Consider the following 20,527-nt stretch of genomic DNA (forward strand, 5'->3'; position numbering starts at 1 on the left):
GACTAAAGTCTACAAACTCCCCCTTTGGGTGTCCCCTTAGTGAAGGTACAGCAGGATGTAAATATGATTTATAGACCTCCAGAAAAATGAGCTCTCTACATCCCACATCTCCTGTAGGCATACTATGGAAAAGGAGCTGAGAAACGCCAAACGAATTGGGGGCATTTTGTTTACTCTTCATGCCACCACATTCAAGGAGGCTAACCTTAGGGGGCTAACAGTGTTGTCTGCTTTAACATTTAAAGCAGACACCACTGTTAGCCCCCTCAGGTTAGTCTCCTGAAATGTGGACGGCATAAATAGTAAAAGAAATGACCCCAATTGGTTTGGCATCAGTTTCTGGGATGCAGTCAGTCAAGTACATCTGCCCTCAAAACCTCAAATCTATTACAGGTGTGCATAACCATGTCACTGACCTGGTTGATTAGTTCTATCCACGATTAAGTTAGAATTGCCTGCTAGCAATAAAAGTATCCGAGAGGAAAAGCCCAAATAATGGAGGCACGGACAGGCTGGCTAGCACGATTTAAAATCATTGAGACAGCTCTGGAACAGTCAAAATGAATGACTACAAATCCCTATCAAAGGTTTTGAGCGTTAGTCCAACCCAGTCCACCCTTTGGGCCAAAGTTCGCCCTTCGTCGCCCAGTTGGGAGAGCTAGTGGCTAACTTTTTTTCTTGGGTTGGAGTATTCTTCTCTAACCCCATATCTTAATGGCAACACTAGTGAGTGCCACAACATAGGCGGCCAAGGCAGGAGGAAGAATGAGAACTACTCGAGAGGGTCCTGGACTGCCTTTTCTACTTGCAACATCTGACTTTCCGAGATAATTGGGTTACTGTGTTGCTCCTGAGAATGCCCAAATAGGTCAACAGCTTTGTGTGCTATAAAACATCTGGCCGCAAGGTCTGGGTGGGCAAGTTTGCCTGACAGTCCGATACAAATAAACTGGGAGAAGGCAACGTGGGGAGCGATAAAATTCCATCATCAGTTAAACCAGATGCATCTGTAGAACTGTGAATAGGTTCCCTCACAATCTTACGTGGGATGACCCCTAGAAAGTCTATTGTTTGCCAGTTGTAAGGAGCAAAAGATCGGCACACCCCAAGTGCACAGGCGACGGTCAAAGAATGCACAAAGTTCCCATGTCAAGTATCATTGTTTATATCAAACAGATGTACAGTAGAACACACAAATACCTTCTGGCCTTGCAGTAGTCAGAGGGGAGGCCCAACTCTGCCTCCTCCGGGCACAAGACAGGACTGCAGCAGCGTTTTGAAGCGCAGTTAGGCCACTGCGCTTTCTCAGTGTTAGCAAACGCACCTTCTTGTTGCTATGGTAGATGGAGTCCCCTAGCTTCAGGGTAGTCTCTGGGGGCCTAGTATCCCCTTTCCAAAAAGGCAAATAATATCTAGTTATGTTTTTTTAGGTCTCGTGACCTACAATGCGCGCAAGCGCATTGAGGGAGCGAGAATTCAAGTGCTCAAAACGCTCGCGAAAAGTGAAACGCTCGCTTTTATTTAAGTTCACGTGAATCACGTGACCAAACAAGCACGCGCATTCACGGCCAGCACAGCACATCAAAGGGCTTCTCCTCCCCTAATTATTCAGGGCCGGCCTCAGGCCGGCCGTACTTTCAGTTTCCCGGCGCATTCACGGCCAGCACAGCACATCAAAGGGCTTCTCCTCCCCTAATTATTCAGAGCCGGCCGCAGGCGGGCCGTACTTTCAGTTTACCGGCCGCTCTTCACTTTGTCTCCGTGCGTGCATTTTATCAGAGATGAATCACTCAGTAGGTATGACTGAACCGTGTATGTTACCCACAGAGATTGCAAGTGTGGAGGAAAGTGGTTGAATGCTTCAAACCTAAAAAGATCTAAAGTGACAATGAGATGCTAGCCCCATGACATGATACCACAGGAACATTGGCAGGAATTCTTGTGCACTAATTCACCACAGCAACAGGAAAGCACTCACTGGACACCTATCTGGCCGCACAGCACATCAAAGGGCTTCGCCCAGCGTGCGCTCTGCAGCTTCTCCTCCCCTAATTTCTCCTCCGCCGTACTTTGTTTCCCGGCCGCTCTTCACTTTGTCTCCGTGCGTGCATTTTATCAGAGATGAATCACTCAGTAGGTATGACTGGACCGTGTATGTTACCCACAGAGATTGCAAGTGTGGAGGAAAGTGGTTGAATGCTTCAAACCTAAAAGGATTTAAAGTGACAATGAGATGCTAGCCCCATGACATGATACCACAGGAACATTGGCAGGAATTCATGTGCACTAATTCACCACAGCAACAGGAAAGCACTCACTGGACACCTATCTGCCGTCTCCCAGAGTTCTACCGATAATGGCAACACCAACGCAATCTTACTGCAAACCGGTTACAGACAACCGGAGCCACCATTGGTTAAATGCTGCCTTATAAAATTGTGCTAGAAAATATCTATCGTATGATCAGAGCTTCTGTCTGATGGCACCCAGGAGTCACTCATGGCTATTGATTGCCCATATTCTTTCGAGCATACATTTACTGGTCTGAGGGCAGCACCGGGAAGGAGCCAGGGAATGCATGTTTCCGCTTGTGCCTAGGCCCCGCCTGCTGTCTGCACATACGACGGCTCCAACCTGCATGTGTGTAACATACATACACTAGTAAGCGCCACCATCCACCTACCTTACCTATGGAGCGACCAGACCTCCCTGCGGGGGCGTGTGCAGTGCAGATTGTAAACTGTCTGTGCAGTGCCGCAATTTAGTTCATTCTAGAATTTGAAGTATTTTACGAATTCTTTTAAATTAACGACAGTGCAATTACGGGTGACAAATGTCCGAGACATGGCTATTTTTAAGTGACCAGGTATTTTAGTCTAAGGAAGAAGGGTAACAGCTTCTCACTTTTCACTCCTCTCACAAAAGTGTGACAACAGTTTTGAGGTATTTCGCTTCAACTGAAAGTTGTTTCTGCAGGTAAACCCCACAGGGGCATCGCGGCGATAATCCGCTCTGCCGCCAGGAGCCGCCTTTTGTCTGCTGACAGCTCCGCATACTATGAACACCACGGCTATTGTGAGACCCCTGCCTCGCCACATTAAACTGCTGTGAAAGTGAGTGGGGACAGTGTTTGTTGTGGCACTGTGCTGCCTTGTACAAACGAACCGCTGGATGCGGCCCCCGCTGCACTGTGACTGACTGGTGAACAAGAGTGCTTCTCTTGTGTTTAAATCACACAGCAATGGTGGGTAGGGACTAGGGAGCATGTATCACAAACTATTCAAAACCAAAAGCCAACCAATAACTACAACGTACACCACCAGGGCAAGGCCTCGCCGCCTCTCGGTCTCTATATGGATTGAATCAAAGTCTCACTCTCACCCCCTGCAGGCAGCGGCCGGCCCACAGGCATTATGCGTCAGTACTACTAAAGTAGTTACTAACAAAATTAACAAGCACTGGCATTGCCAATAGGTCTCGCAGTAGGAAAGTTGGAGCTATTACAATTGCAAATAACAATGCCTTTTATTTTTGTTTTCATTTTAAAAACAAAGGGCTTTGTCATTTACAAAACCAATAGCTCCAACTTTCCTACTGCGAGACCTATTGGCAACGCCAGTGCTTGTTTTATTAGGGAGGGAATTAAAAGTACTTTGCTCCACTCGTGCCTGCTGTATTATTATGCCATGTGTTTTAACGACCTCAATATTTTCCACCCCAATGAATTTTAAAGATGTTTTTTAAATAATTGTAGAGTTAACACTATGGGATTGAGGTTATTCCTACAATTAGAACTTACTGTGAAATGGACCATAGATACTAGTTGGTTAGAGTAAACCAGCATTTTTAAATAAATCAATTGTACTGAACGTACCCCAGCCAATGAATGGGAGTAGTAATTGGAGAGCAGAGAAACACAAGTCATTTGCCATTGACAAATTAAACTTAACAAGTACATTCATTGTTCAAAGTATAATCAGATTAAATGTGTAAAACACAAGATTGTCCCTCTACCTGGGCAACCACTAACCCACAAATCTCTCTAGGCAGGACGAAGCAACTGCTAGAATTAAACCCCTTCCAGCCCATACTGAAAAGACGTCTCGGTCTCAAGATGATAAAAATTGATCTAATTCCTTCTCATAAGTATTAATGACATCTGCATTTGAAGTGTCTAATCTACTGTTAATTGTAATTGCTAATAGTTAAATATATTCAAATTGGGGATGTCCTCTATTGCTAATATTAAAAATTGATCCTATAATAAATCGGTAACTGTTTCCCGAACTTTCATTAGAAGTAAGGTAGAAACCAAGGGGCAGATGTATCAAGCCTTTTGCGACAAAGGCCGAAATTCGCAAAAGGTCTTTTTGCATGTTTTGGCATGCATCAAAAATTCGCAAAATAAGAAATAGCAAAAATTTGCGATTCCTTATTTTGCCATAGCATTTAAGGAATCGCAATTTTGCGATTCCTTAAATGCTATGTATGTAGCATTTTTGAATTGTGATTTTTGTTTAAGAATTCGCAAATTACCACCAAGTTGTAGTTTATGGTAATTTGCGAAGTCTTTAAAAAATGCTCAATTTAGCATTTTTGATGGTGGCATGTGACGCACACACATGCCCATAGGGCATGTATGTGCGCCATATGCACACACATGTACATTTCAGGGGTGCAGCACGGTGTCTTTGAGACACCCCTGCACCCTTGAAATCATTCTCAAATTGCAATTAGCAAATTGCGAATTCGCAATTTGAGAATTACTTCACAATCATTCCTATGGGCCACCTAGCCCATAAGAATGCATGGGAAATTATTCCTTATTTGCGAATTCGCAAAATGCGAATTCGCAAATAAGGAAGATTGAGGAATCGCAAAAAAATAGCGATTTTTTTCATACATTCCATTTTGCGAATTCTAAATAGCGATTCCTTAAATATTGCTATTTAGGAATCGCAAAATGGAATCTTGATACATCTGCCCCCAAGTAGCAACCCCCCTCTTTCACTCATCCTGTACTTGATGGTATGGCTGGTGTAAAAAAAAAATCCAGAAAATTCTCAATGTGAAAATTAGAAACTCTTTCTTGCAAGTATATTATCTGACATTCAGTATTACACTGGTCTTTAATCTAGGTCGAGGCCTAAGATTGGGACAAGCCAGGTGAACTTGACCCAAATTAGTTGCCTCTAAATATATCTAATTTTTAAACAGGCGGGGTCTTGTCATGTGTTTTAGGATAGTCCTATTGAGGTATACCCCATTTTTACCTATATTATCCCATCCACACGAAAATAACGATTTTAATACCTAGTAGCTTGATCCTGACTCTTCGACACCAGGCTCTTAGTCTTCTATCATAATCCCTATACCTGATGTACATAAACATGTCCCCAGGAACAGCAGAATTATTCTGTATAAGGAGCACCACTTTTTTCATCCTTGTCCAACAGCCAGCTGTGCATGATCAAACTTGTTTAGAAAAGCATTGGTGATTGTTTTCAAAACATTTATGATATGTTTTGAAAACAAACATGGCTGTTTTAAAAACAATCTATTCCAGAAAAAACCTGGAGTGACCACTTTAGTATAAAAGACCCTGATTCCCCTGTGCAAATTAGAGGATAATTTCTTCCAAGCTGAGACTGGGGTCCTGCATGCTGAATCTTCGACACACAGCACTCTCACATCCTTTGCGGGTTGTCATCCTCGACGCAGAGACGGGGTCTTTCATTCTAAACCATCAGGTGAGGAGCTGGTTCTTCCCTGGGGGTTTCTTGGCTACAGGTACACATAGCTACAAGCATATACACCTACACATCTAGGCTAGGCTAGGTTCATTTAAGCAAAATATGCAAGTGCTACTGTTTTTATCTGAACTGCTTCTGTTCATCTAATTACCACTATGGTAGAAATGTATCTACTATTCACTATATTTGTACTAGCACTCTCTTTTGTATGCTTCTGTCTCCTGATTGTCGCAGCACATATGTTTTACACCAGATTGTCGCTAGACCAATAAATAATTATTGAAAGTCCGAATCTCCAATCTGTATTTTCTGAGAGAAAGAAAGCACGTTTGTCTGAGCAAAACGTACTGTACTGTTTTCCACGAACCCTGAGGAATCAGGGTTGTCATGTTCAGAAGGTTGCCAGAAACTACCTGAACCACTGTAGAATACAGGGAGGTGGTAGTGACACTGTAGAGCTAGCTGGTCTAATGGCTGACATACCCTGTGGGGGTGTCCAAAAGCGGTTGGACACCAAGCCCTCAGTTTAGGTCATTCAAAACGCGTAGGTCCTGGGGGACTCATAGGAACTACACGACAGTCTTAAGTTTATTATAATACAGCCTTCATGACATATTTTTCTGGACCTTCCAACCCATGAGATGCAACTGATCATAAGTATTTAGCAATAAAGGTTCTGCGTATTACCAACCCCTTTGGGCAGCCAATAAACTACTGGCCACTTCTTAGATTAGTTAGGGTATGAGGTACACACGCCCAGCATAAGGTGTAAGGGTGAGGCTGATGAATCAGCAGACTGGAAAGTTTACAATGCCGGAGTATGTATTGGTGTTTACCTGCACTTTAATTCAATTAATGGTCTGAAGCAATTACAAAATGTAAGCAGTAACAATTGGCTTGTTTATCTGCTAATAATGAACAATGAAACTTGTGATGAACTAAATGTGCGCATCTATTGCCTAGTTTTGGGAACAGACATTTGTTAAAGCGGTAGTACTCCTATTAAATACCTGTTTCTGACAAATATTACTATAGTTGTTTTGACAAATATTACTACCGTTCATTACTGCATGTAGCTCAGGGACATTATTTATAAGGTCTGACATCCTTTGTTTGTATTTTATGCATTTACATAACATGTCCCAAATAGAACATGTTTCCCAATGCAGTCAATTATCTCAGTAGAGCTACCATAGCTCTACGCGCCTAGTGCCAACTCAATTTCCAATAACATAAATTTCATGAAATTCACATATTAATCAGGGTTTAATATAGAATCCTAATCTGGTATACAATCAACCACCTCCTCTATACTAACATCAATCATTAGTTGATAAGTACCCCAAGTCCCATTGCAGGTCATGAATCATTAACAATGTGTTGACTGCACAGTAATTACCTATTTAAGAATTCCAGAAACACAAGACCGGTCCAGGACTCATGGAGCTTTTGCTGGAAAAGAAGAGGATATTGGGACCAACAGTCTTGCATTTTATGGGACTAGCTTGTTACTGATGAATGTGTTCCGAACTTGGAATACACAGAAAACAGCCCTTCAAACAGGAAAGGCAACTATGAGACCCTGAGATGTGCCATATTCTGTTTTTTTGCACATGCTGCACAATATGAGGGAGTAATTGCAGCTGTCAGGTGTAAGGAAAAGTTACTTTTAGAAGTGCCCCCATCTGGTGCTGGGTGGCCTTTCATCATTTTGCAGAGCTGAGAATTGCAGAATATTCCAGAATGATTGCTACTATGTGGACCATGGACATACATAACTAGCAAAAAGAAGCACAATACAGGTTGTGTGCATTTTAAATGTCATGTATGTGAGACTGCTGGAGGTCAACGGAAGGACTTCAAGATAGATGAGGAGCTGATAGAATGATGGAATGTAGACAAAAGGAGAGGGCGAGAGTAACAGAGCCAGAATGGAAATTACAAGCATAGAGACAAAACAGCAATATGGAAACAAAATGACAATGGGGAAAGATAAGCAAAAACAGAAAGAGGAAGTGAAAGGGTGAGAGACATTGACATGTGGAGAGGAAAGGGAGATAATGCAAGGGGTGGTGAAGCAGAGGAAGGACAAGCACGAATGAAGAAAAGAGGGGGATGTAGACAGGGAAAGGAGTATAGAGAACATAGGGAGGACAAAAAGTAGATGGAGTAGAAAACTAAATGTAAAAAGTAGAAAATTAGATTAAGTAAAAGGAAGACAATCAGATGAACTTAAAAAGAGTAACTCAGGGAAACAGACAATACAGAAGAAATTACATTACAGAAAGGAAAATGTTGCTGGACTTTGTGCTTTAACATACACCACTTGGCAATAATATTGAAAGAAATTCTCAAGAGAGATCTAGAACCTAGCTGGGGCTACAGGTGAATTTTACATTCTGAGTGCCACAATACTCTTCAGGTGATCAGCGTTTGTCACTGTGAGCCACACATGCATTATCATGATAAGAATCGAAAGTTATTCACCCAGGTGGGACAGCCTTTAGTGGTGGGGGTGATAAGCAAGTCACAGTGGAGAGTGTTCCTCTATAGGGGCCCTGCATATACTGTAAACCACATCCCTGGATAACATGTAGCCAAACAAACTGATTTGGTGGACATTACTCAGCACAAATGTATTCCTTTTATTCACACAGAGGCAAAATGACACGTAACTCCTATGATCTCCGGATGAAGGACTATTTGTCAGACAGAAACAAGCCATGTCAGTAGAGAGTTTATGCTGAAGGAAATAATACTTTGCTACATGATGTGAAAATGTTTTGCATCAATCAATCAGTCGATTTGTAAAGCATTGCTTATCACCCGAGAGGGTATCCATGTGTTGGAATAGACTGAAAAATGTTTTGGTACAAAATAAATCAAAATTGCAATCTTTGAAGCTAGAGACTGATTACGATCTGTTTAGGGCGTGCGGCAAAATAACACTGTTAAAAATAAAACCATGAGTTTCAGAAAGTCACGCTATTCATTAATTAGCACGGACCTAAATATTTTGTTGTAGCAGGTTGAACAGACACACTCCACAAATAGTCGTCGTGATTATTGCATGCCTGTCTGGGATGGGTTAGTACACAAAGAAGTAGTCAATGGGGGGCCTTTTAGGGCTGGGCACCCCCATAATAATGATTACCACCGTAAATGGTACTGGCAGCTGGCCAGAGATTACTTTAAAAACAAAAGCTTAGTTCGTGCCAACACTTCCTAGACCTCTAGATACCATCAGAATGCAGGCTAAAATGAGACCAGCAGTCCACTGAGAAACAAACTTCAAACTATCAGTGAAATTGCATCTGTCATAAACCACACCTTTAACGTAACCTATTCTATTCTCAAATATGCTTTTATGCTTACTAAGTAGATTATTGATCTCACAAGTAGATTTATCCTCAGATAAATCAATTGAGGCAATAGGTGTTTGCCCAAAGCAAGCTGCTGATCACTTCCTGGTTTGAGAATGATACCCATTCTAGCCAGATCCTTCCAGCCAACTAAGTTGCAACGTTTTGTAAGTATTTTGTGTCCAAAACACACTTAAATGCTCAACGAAATAGCCCATCACCACAATGTCTTGTCCACCAAAGGCTTTTGGATGAGCATCAGTGTGTAAAAGTGACTTATTAAAGTGTTTGTCAAGATATAAAACATCAGACAAAATAGTAATGGGCAAATCAGAGTTTGCCATTATTTCTAACTCTATATCATCAATGAGTGCTAAACCTAATGGAGCCCTGAAAGGAGAAGAGCACTTGGATCATCATCCACAGTTAACACAAGGTTACTGATTAGCTCTTCTTGAAAATACTCAGATGTTGACTCCATTGCATTAACCCTAAATGCTGTGTTGGTTGTTTTACTGGTAGAGCTGCAGACAGCTTGAAAGGGACCCCGTTTTATTTTTACATTTGGTGCATCAACGGTTGACAGCAGCACAACTTGGGTTACTTCCAATATGTAACTTTGATCCACACCTGTAACAAGGCAGTTTTCAAGAATTAGTTGAATTCACTTTTACTTTTACCGTACCTGTATTTTCTTGCTGGAACAGCGAAAAACAAATGAGTCACACAAATATACATCCAAGTTCATACCAAATTCACACTTGGCAGACAAAATGTGCAAACTGGATAAATATTCCTCAATTGTTTCGTCAACCAATTGCTTTCTATGAGAGAAACTGTGTCTTTCAACCATGATATTAGGCTGATCTGAAAATCTTTTCCCTAACCTTTTGACAGCTTTGGTGTATTCATCCAAAGGTATGAACTGCCCAGCAGGAGGTTAACACTCAGGAAGAATATCGAAAATGTCTTGGCCAGCATCAACAAGCAATCAAAAAAGTAAAGTCTTTCCTTTTATTAGAATACTTCTTCCCATCAATAACCACAATGTAGTTTTCAAATGATCTAAACCATTGCCGCGACTTAAGAACAGGGTTCCCATGGTTTTGAAGAAAAGGTCAAACTTCAAAAGGATGCCCTGAAGAAGCCAAGAAAATAAAACAAAATGCAGAATATATAGGAATATAATTGCTTTAAAATAGTCACCCACCTTGAAAAGAATTCAAAGTGAAAAATAAAACTTTCACTAAGCAATGTAGGTTCCAGAATACTACACAAGTAGCTGAAGACAAAATATCACGAAGTGGTGACCAGAAATGCCCCAGAATCGTCTATAACGATAACGCTTGGTAAACGCTGTAATTACCATCTGTTTGCTGAAAGCACATAAACCAAACAAAGATAGCGGCACGTGCTAAAAGAAAGCGTGATCTCATCACGGAGAAATCAGCATGATTGCTATGATAGTGGTTGACCACGAAGACCACGTGGCGAGCGCTCAAGCTTGGGTCCCAACTGATCAAAACAAGCATTTGCAATGCAATCGGTCTCGCCTTTGGGACCTTATATGTATTTAGCTATTCAGCACATTAGCCTGGGTGCTGAAACATCTACTGTTCTTTAACATGGAGGGAAAGTAAGCACAGACCAGACCCCCCAGGATATAGCGGCATGGATTACCAAATTTAGCGGCACAAAAATGAAAATTTAGCGGCATTTTATTTGCCCATTTTTCCTACAACAAACACAGATATCTTCGTTTTTTTAGTTATTTAACAACATGAAGCTATGTATATTTGGTTTATTTACAATGTAGACACCTTGTTTTCCTCGAAAAGCAAAAGACTGCCCACAAGATCGCAGACATCCACAGCAGCTTCAACACCACGACCGCCCCAACAAACACTGAGACCTCTGCCCCCACGACCACCACCAGCACCAACCGCATACTCTCCTGGACCAACATCAACGACTACGACACCATCACGATCACGAACACCATCCACTCCGGATCTCCGTCAGACCCATGCCCACACCACATCTTCAAGAAAGCCAGCACAGCCATCACACCCCATCTCCGGAAAGTCATCAACATCTCCTACGAGACAGCAACCTTGCGGGAGAGCTGGAAGCACGCCGAGATCAACGCCTTACTCAAGAAACCCAAGGCGGATCCCAAAGACCTCAAGAACTTCCCGCCCATCTCCCTGCTCCCGTTCCCGGTGAAGGTCATCGAGAAGACAGTCAACAAACAACTGACCTGCTACCTCGAGGAGAACAGCATCCTGGACCCTTCCCAGTCTGGGTTCCACAGCAACCACAGCACCGAAAATGCCCTCATTGCCGCCACCGATGACATCAGGACCCTACTAGACAACGGAGAAACAGCAGCCCTCATCCTCCTGGACCTGTCAGCCGCCTTCGACACGGTCTGCCACCGCACACTACGAACACGCCTCCACAACGCTGGGATCCTAGAGAAGGCCCTGGCGTGAACCTCCTCCTTCCTCTCCGGCGTTTGTTTATGTATAGGAAGGTGTCTCTTCCTGCACATGAGCAAACCTTAAATGCCAGTTTGTAACTTATGTTATGTTATGTTATGTTAATAACTTTTATTCAGCGCACAGCTGCCCCAGCGAAGGGGCGTCCTGGCGCCTGATCAAGTACCACAACACAACAAATCGCCGCTGAAAAGAGAGGAGATCAGTTAACAGAGGTGAACAAATGAGTTTTTATGGCAAGTCTGAAGAGAGTCAGGCTGTTAAGGGCACGGATATGGACAGGAAGAGAATTCCATAATCCAGCCGCCATAACTCGAAATGATCGACCTCCTATCCTACTCAGTCTAAACCTAGGCGTACTCGCTAGATGAAGAGATTCCGACCTGAGAGACCGCCTGGGGACATACGGGGAAACAAGACCCGTCAGGGCAGGAGGTGACGAGAATTTCAGGATCTTGAATGTCAGACAGAGAGCCTTGAATTTGATTCTCTGTCTGACTTGCAGCCAGTGAAGGGAGGTCAGAACTGCAGAGACAGAGCACCGTCTCGGGAGTCCCACAATGGCCCGCGCAGCGGCATTCTGCACCCTCTGCAGTCTGGTGGCCTCGGCCTGATTGACACCAAGCAGCAGAGCACTCCCATAGTCCAGCCGAGAAAGGATAGAGGCTTGGGCCACCAGTTGCCGAGTAGGGGGGTCGAAGAATTTGAGGATTGGTCTCAGTCCTCGCAGAATACTATAGCAGGTAGCTGCAATCTTCTTTGTATGGCTGGTAAAAGAGAGGTTAGAATCCAGCCAGACCCCCAAGTTCTTCACTTCGACGGCTGGGATGGGAGTCACCCCCAATTCAGGAGGCCACCATTGATCTCCCCACAATTCCGCTTGCTTTCCTAAGATCAGGACTTCGGTTTTCTTGGCGTTTAACTGTAAGCAGTTAATACGCATCCAATTCGCCACGGCTAAAAGCCCTGCGCGAAACCTGGGGGTAGTCACCTCAGGGTCCCCACTGAGTGTCACCGCCAGCTGCGTGTCATCGGCGTACGATGTCATGGTTAAGCCACTTTGTCTGACGACAGCAGCCAGCGGTTTCACATACAAGTTGAACAAAGTGGGGCTCAACGCAGAGCCCTGAGGGACTCCTAGACCCAGAGGATGGAAAGAGGACTGACCAGGTGGAATGGCCACTTTAAAAAACCGGTCCGAGAGGAAAGAGCGGAACCATTGAAGAGCTTTCCCCTCAATTCCCACTTCCTCCAGCCGCCGCATCAAAATGTCATGAGACACCGTGTCGAATGCGGCGCTCAGGTCTAACAAGAGGAGCGCCGCTGTCTGCCCCGCATCCAGCACCGAACGAAGATGTTCGCTTGTTCATGCAGCACACATGTAAGTTACAAAATGGCTTTTTTTAAAAAGGTTTGTTTATGTACAGGAAGGGACACCTTCCTGTACGTAAACAAACAATGGCATTTTGCATTTTCCATGTGTGCCACACAAGGCAGCACACATGGAAAAAGCAAAAACGAGGAGAAATAAAGCTTTTCTCCTCATTTCGCTACCTTAAGACCAGATTTTTCCTGGTTTTAAGATTAGCACTACCTCCTATTTACGCTGCCCCTGTGAATAGGAGGTAGCGCCAAACTTAATGGGTGTTGCGGTGGAACACCCACTGCAACGCCCCTTCCAGGCTAAATACAGCGTGAAGGGGTCCTATTCTAAAGGCAGAGTTAGGTCACGTTGGGCCACTTAATGTGGCTTAACGCTGCCTTGTGAATAGGGCTAAGCCCCTAGTGTCACAACAACGTCACTGAAAGTGACGTTGTGGTGGCGATGGGGGCTTGAGAATATACCCCTGAATTTTTAAGGGTAATTTGATCAGTTTGAAAAGATTGCTCTATTCAATTCTATTTGTTTATTTTCGGAAGACTGTTCCATAAAACATGCAAACATACACTACACACTATTATATTGTGGTTGAATAAGTAGAAAAGGCAAAAGGTTTTATCACTAAGATCAATCCGTTATTAAAATCTTCATAAAACATTTGTTAAAACTCCCTAGTCTAAAAACCTGTACAGCTTAAAACAAAGTACATCTTGTGCATGAAAAGTATAGGGGTCAGATGTTGTGGCTGATTTGCATATTATGATATCACAGTCATTTTAAAAGTACACTGCTTGTCCTAGTTCCTGGGTTCCTGCAAAGCAAGGGCTTTGATGGCAAATCGGAGTTTTAAAAATTGATTTTACTCAATCAATGTCACACAAGGGTGAATCTGTGTCAAATGAAAATACTTTTAACTTCAGGAAACTCTTTTGTGGTAGTATGCCTGGCTCAATCCGTGGATTCCGTGGATTCAATCCACAGTCCTATGTGTCCCCAAACACTACCATTTCTACTATTAAACATACGGGGAACAAAGGGAGTTTGAAAAAGTCTCACTATTCAGGCAGTCATTAAGCGAACTCACCATTATACAGCGATCATAGCAATGTTATCTGCTTACCCATACAATTCTACGTGCTGTAGGACCAGAATATCATGAATAGAAAATTAGCCAACGTGTACCCTGCATGTACCTATGGCCTGAGGACTCTCTCAATTTGAAGACACCCTGCCCCTAAGAAAATCCTCTAATTCTCATTCCCTTGGAATAAACTTGATACCTCATTGGCTTTCATTATATTAGACATTTTTCTTCAGTTCCACCATAGCGAAATAACACCTAGAGATGGAAGCACTGTGCACTCTATAAGTGAATGAAAATGCTCAGTCACTAGATTTTTTTAACATCAGAAATACTTTTCTTCGGGGGTCGAAAAGCATATTAATAATGTTTTAGTGTGCTCGGTTTTTAAGGAAATCTATTCTTGCAGGAGGAACAATGGACTTAATTTTTAGACTTTATTTTTTTCTTTCCTGGGGTGACAATAATATTTTCTATATAGCACTATAACAGCGTGCATACTTTCAGCAAGATATATATATATATTCATATCGCACACAATAAACAGTGAGATGGAACGGCGCGCACAGCTTTGTCAAAGTATAAAAAAACATATCACACATGAGGACAGTGACGTGGCACAACATGCACAATCTTCGTAAAGTTATATTCACGCACATCATACAGGATAAACAGTGACATGGCACGGTTGCTATAAAATGGCGTGGAACAGCCTTCACTAAGGCATGGAACAGCATGGCTCAGTTCCATTCACTGCTGCTGCCTCCAAGCCACGGAAGGCCTCGCCCGGGCAGTGCCAAGGCCGAGCCACCGTGACTTAGAACCTCGACCGGAATGTAGCACTTTTAAAAGAATAATACTGCTACTTCTCAGAGGCACCAAGTACTCAAAACAGTGAAAACCAACACTTTTATATTTTCAGTTTCCGCTCTGGGTACAGTGAGTGAAAATCTGCCCCATTCCTACAGCTCTAAAATTACGACCACAGCTCTACACCGAGTTATGCATAGGAAGCAGCTATTGTATGGCTACACGGCGACACCTAGTGACGTGTGTGTCACTTGCAACCAATAAAAAGCCTTAATTTTTTCCTTTTTTCAGGGAGACCCTTTTTAGCGGCCGAATCAGCAAATATCGCGGCCATTGCGGTAATCTGCCGATTTCGCGATTTTTTCGTGAATCGCGAAATGCTGGAGGGTCTGACAGACCGCGTGACACACCAGGTAGGGGAACATATAGAGAGAAATATTGTCTTTCAGCGGGAAACGGTATAGTCCATAGCTCTGTTTTTAATATAAAATCAGGGCCTTCGGTGGTCATATCACTGAAAATACAAGATTGGAAAAAATTTGTATTGTCTACAGGTTCTTGTGAAAGACAATTTCTATAGACTGGAATCTAGAGAATGCTAAAGTGACTGGTATTTTACTGACCTCTGCTGGTCGTTTTCTATCAAGAAAGTTAAATAGAGGCAGTTGAACAGGAAAAAAAGTCCCTAAGCGGAAGCAGACAAGTCCAAGGGCTGTTCTCCAGAGCCCACAAAGTACATACACATATAAGTATATTCTAAAGTATATACAACAGGTCTCGAAAGCTCAACCAAAATAAGGACTCCTTGATGCACGGTCATGCGGCTCGCGCCACTCACAAGGGCAGCCTATGAAGAAAGGAAGAGCCAAGAAAACAGCAAGCAAATTCAGCAAGGAGCCTAGGGCTCACCCAAACAGAATTCTTTGCTCCGATGATGCTGCAAACTAACCAAAAGATGAACTCCTCGGTGGGCTCAAAGATTAAAGCCTTCAGCGCTGTATTCTCACAACTTTTCACCAAATAAATGTTGCATTCATGAAGGAAGAAAGACTCCTGTGTCAGCTGAGTCCTCACAAAGGTTTATTTATCCACAAGCGTAGAGCCAACAAGGAGTCGGAGAACTTGCTGCCATCCAAGTCAACAGTCCAAGAATAAATGCCAACAGAAATAACAGTACGCACCATAGCAACCAAACTCAACAGGGCTACTTTTATAAGTGTACAATAAAGTAAGCACAGCTTCACAGGAATACAGTAAGGTAAGCCTAACATTAAACAATAGCTATCTAGTATACGACAATACAACAGGGGCTTATTAAGGCTGGGCACCCCCATAATAATGATTGCCACAGTACGTGGTACTGGCAGCTGGCCAGAGATTACTTTGAAAATAAAAGCTTAGTGCATGCCAACACTTCCGAAACCTCTAGATACCATCAGAATGCAGGCTAAAAGTGTACCAGCAGTCCTCTGAGAAACAAACTGTCAGTGAAATTGCAACCATCATGTTAATTTATTTAAGTAAGTATGATGGGTGATAATATATAAGGCAGCACGAGCCACTGCAATGCACGTTTTACTTCTCAATGCACCATTTTTTGAAGTGAGCTTTTTTCGAGCAAAAATGTTTTCACAACTTTTTCCAAGTTATCAAACATTTATATCCCTTGATCCATTTTTATATCACAAGATTACTTATCCATCTTTAACCTCATCACTCTTCTATCCAATTAGTGGTTAAAGTGGACTTAGGAAGCTAGGAGTAGTTTATAGGCAAACAATGACATCATGTAAGATGATATGGCTAGTACACTAACACAGAGTACCCGCACTGATACTAGGAAACCAACACAGAAACACCAACAAAAACAAAGGTGCACAGATAAAGGGGCGCCATCATTGTCACACTACCACGCGCACTCAAACAATGACAACGGGACATTGGTGTGGCATGTTGACAGAAGGACAGATCGAAGTACACTCACAATGGGACTTGCACACAGGGGCACTGACAAATGGGCAGGATCACTAGGATATGGATATGAGCAAATCAAAACTGATGATATTCATTGGAATGGTGACACTGGAACAATGGCACAGGCATTGAGATAAGGATATTGGCTCAAGGACACTGACAAATTGGCAAAGGCACACATTGGCACATACACTGATCCAGGGCTATTGACATTTGGGCAATGAATTGGAGACACTGACTGACAGACATTGTGACAGTAATTGACATTGGGAGACTAGTTCTGAGACCCCAACACTGGGACTTGGGAATACAGGGACAATGGGTCACTAAAAGGCACTGAAGTACAAGGTCACTGACACTGGGACACTAAGGCAAAGGCACTAAGACAGGAGGAGAGACGGGGAGAGCACAGACACTCAGAGCATGTATACTAAAGTGAGCAAGTCTGTGGGAAGAAATTAACAATGTTGTTGATTGCCACTTAGCTTCCACATACAACGACCAGTTCAGCCAGTGTGAATGTGGTGTGGAAGGATGGAGCGTGATTATGCAGTGGAATGCTGGATGAGTGAGGTTGGCAGTTGGTGTATGGGCTAATCAGCAGGAAGGCTGCTCCTAGTGGGGCTCTTCATGACATCTTATCTTAATAAATTAACTTATCTAATCTACCTTGGAACTGGACATCTTCCTCATTTACAACAGATCTCTCACTCTCTTCAATATAACCTCAATCAACGTCTCAACGTCTCAGTTTCCAGAATACACCCTTTTGGTTTTGACACTGGGAGAATCCCAAATGCCTTTTAATGTAACTTTACAGAAAAAAGTAGTAGTTCAACCGGGATAGGCCTGCTTCACATGGAGGTTGCCTGATACCAATGCTGCCCACTTTTGATTCCACCTAATGTCTCTGTATTGCACCAAACTACATTTGCTTTCTCCCTTTGTCATTGTTACATCTTCTTTCTTTCTGCATTTTTTCCTTTAGTCTAGGTCAACCTCCCATGAGGAAAAATACATGTAGGTCCACAAAAATGAACACAAGGGCCCACTAAGTGCATCAATGTTTTCTTCTCTACCCTGACACGCCATTTCACCCTTTTCAAAGCCCTTGAGGATGCATAGAAAACTCAACAGTGAACAGCTTGAAACATATTCGGTGTTACCAATGGTAGTAATTAGAAAGACGTCAAAATGCATCATCTGCCAAACTTTAAACCCAAAAGGGCCCTGGGGAAGACACAACCCCATTAGTAAAAACATTTATGTTCTATGCAGATTTACTAAATTTTGCTGAGTGGAAATGTTTTGGAAACAAGTTCTCTTGGATGATGAAAGCTTGCAACGAGTGTGACCTTATGGAAATGTACACTGGTATGTTGCTTTTTGGGAAAGTGTGTATGTATAGTGTTCAGGCAGGGAATATCTTGCCGGCCGTTCATAGAGAACTGTACAATAGATTAAGCCCTGCGTAGTCAGGTGAAGCAAATATAAGATCAGGTGGAGTGGATTACGAGATGCCTCTATAACCTTATGCTATGAATCGAGTCGCTGCGTCAGGTTTGGGAGTTGTGCTACCGAGACTCTCACCTCTGCATTGATCCATTCCCGCTGCGAGCGCTGAGACATAGCGTTAGTAAAGGTGCCACAGCTGATGATAACACAGCGCACGCACTGTGCGTTTTCCTACTTTCTTTTTCACAACCGGGTTCTTGAACCGGAAGTGGCCCAATACGGAAGCGTTTCAAAGAAAATTAAAAGGCTGCGAATTCTACTCTAGTTCCAGCGCCACCTGCTGCACGGGAGGAGGAAATGGATCCGATGATATGTCTTTGACATGTCTGAATGCCGATAGTAGAAGTCGTTGTAAATTACAGTCTGTTTTTTGCGAAAGGAAAATGATGGGATCAAGGATGCTGCTTTCTGTGCCCTGTGTTATTTAAGCGTTTTCCTACCAGATGCGAAGGCCGAAGCGCCCATCCTCTGACTTATACCGACACTTTTTGGAGTTGCCGGGCTAGCTGTTGTTGTCATTGTTTTGTGTAGCGCCAAGCTATGGAACCTCTTTACATGAGGAGCACCTGTTGTATTGGAAAATACGGTCCTCAGCAATAAAAGCGAATGAGATCCAGATTGGTAGTGAATTCTGTATTTAGTGGTAAAGTAACGGGGGCCACAGCTGACACAGCCAACACCCCAAACAGCCAGGTAATGGCTACATCACTCAGGAAAGCTCCACATTTCAAATCACAATAAAAATATATACAGTAGGCGGGTGAAAAACAATTCACAATGCCAGAGAATAAGCCCTTCAAACAATATCAATTCTAAAGATATGTAGTGCCCCGAGCCGCTCCCAAGTGCACGCGTACACATACTCGATCAAGAGCGACAAGAGGTACAACACACACTAACGTTTCCAGATTCAAGAAACAAAATAATCCTTGTACTTGGCCGCAGGCATACCCAAATTCCTGGTATTCCGTGCATGCCGTGATGGCACCTCACCCAAAGACAACGGACATCCATAAGGTCCTGCACAAGATTATGCAGCATCAGTGGCGTAACAAAACTTGAGGGTGGCCCCCCCATTCTCCGTGCCAGTCTAGAGCTCTCAGACCAGTGACCCACCATACTGCAGGGGAAGCGGGTTATTGTTATGCCACTATCACCAATACAGCCGTTATAAGTAACACTGGATGGTGGAGTTAAAGGTTGGCCTTAGTCTGCTAGTAGGCTATCATAGGTGGTGGTCCATTCATTACAGCGTCCCTGCCATCAGTAGGCCGGGGAAGTTTGCCCAATTTTAGGTGGGTTTCCTGATGCAGGCTCCTGTCATGATATACAACATCGGGCCCACTCATCGTTCAGTTTTGACAAACGTGCATCCACTGCTCCTTCTCGTTTCCGCTTTAAAACATTAAACAATGCAGTATTTTAAAAGCAGATGTAACTACAAAAGCACATTTTGATAATACATTTTTATTAGTTGACAATAGCAATCTTAAGAGGCATTGCATAGCTTCATACTCACTTTGACCCCAATTCCATCACAGTCTCTCTCAGTCTCTCTCTCTCGGTCAGCCAGTCTATCTCTCTCTGTCATTCAGTCTCTCTCAGTCAGTCAGTCTGTCATTCAGTCTTTCTCTCTCTGTCAGTCTGTCAGTCAGTCGATCTCTCTCTCTGTCAGTCTCTCTCAGTTAGTCCCTCTCTGTCAGTCTCTCTCTCTCAGTCAGTCTCTCTCCCTGTCAGTCCCTCTGTCTGTCAGTCTCTCTCTCAGTCTCTCTCTCTCTCTCTCTCTCTGTCAGTCTCTCTATCTCTCTCTTTGTCAGTCTCTCTCAGTTAGTCAGTCTCTCTCTCAGTCAGTTTCTCTCTTTCTTTCTGTCAGTCAGTCTCTCCCTTTCTGTCCGACAGTCTCTCTCTGTCAGTTTCTCTCAGTCAGTCGGTCTTTCTCAGTCAGCTTTCTCTCTCTCGGTCAGTCTATCTCTCTCTGTCAGTCAGTTTCTCTCTGTCAGTCTCTCTCTCTCTTATTCTCTCTCAGTCAGTCTCTCTCTCTCTGTCAGAGTCCCAGTCTCTCTCTCTCTCTCTGTCAGTCAGTCTCTCTCTCAATCAGTCTCTCTCCGTCAGTCAGTCTCTCTCTCTTAGTCAGTCAGTCTCTCTCTTAG

At 43.3% G+C, this 20,527-nt stretch overlaps 1 protein-coding gene across 1 annotated transcript in view; it reads right to left on the reverse strand.

The window, feature by feature from the left end:
• Positions 1 to 18,661, reverse strand: part of PLRG1 (pleiotropic regulator 1) — a 165,243-nt gene extending 146,582 nt beyond the window's left edge. The window contains exon 1 of the mRNA XM_086962327.1: positions 18,453 to 18,661. Coding sequence (XP_086818453.1) covers positions 18,453 to 18,491 — 39 coding nt within the window. The 5' untranslated portion in view covers positions 18,492 to 18,661. The remainder of the gene's footprint in view (positions 1 to 18,452) is intronic.
• Between the last annotated feature and the right edge of the window lie 1,866 nt (positions 18,662 to 20,527).

Source organism: Lissotriton vulgaris, chromosome 3_1 (genome assembly GCF_964263255.1).
Source record: "Lissotriton vulgaris chromosome 3_1, aLisVul1.2, whole genome shotgun sequence".
In the NCBI taxonomy this organism is placed as follows: Eukaryota; Metazoa; Chordata; class Amphibia; order Caudata; family Salamandridae; genus Lissotriton; species Lissotriton vulgaris.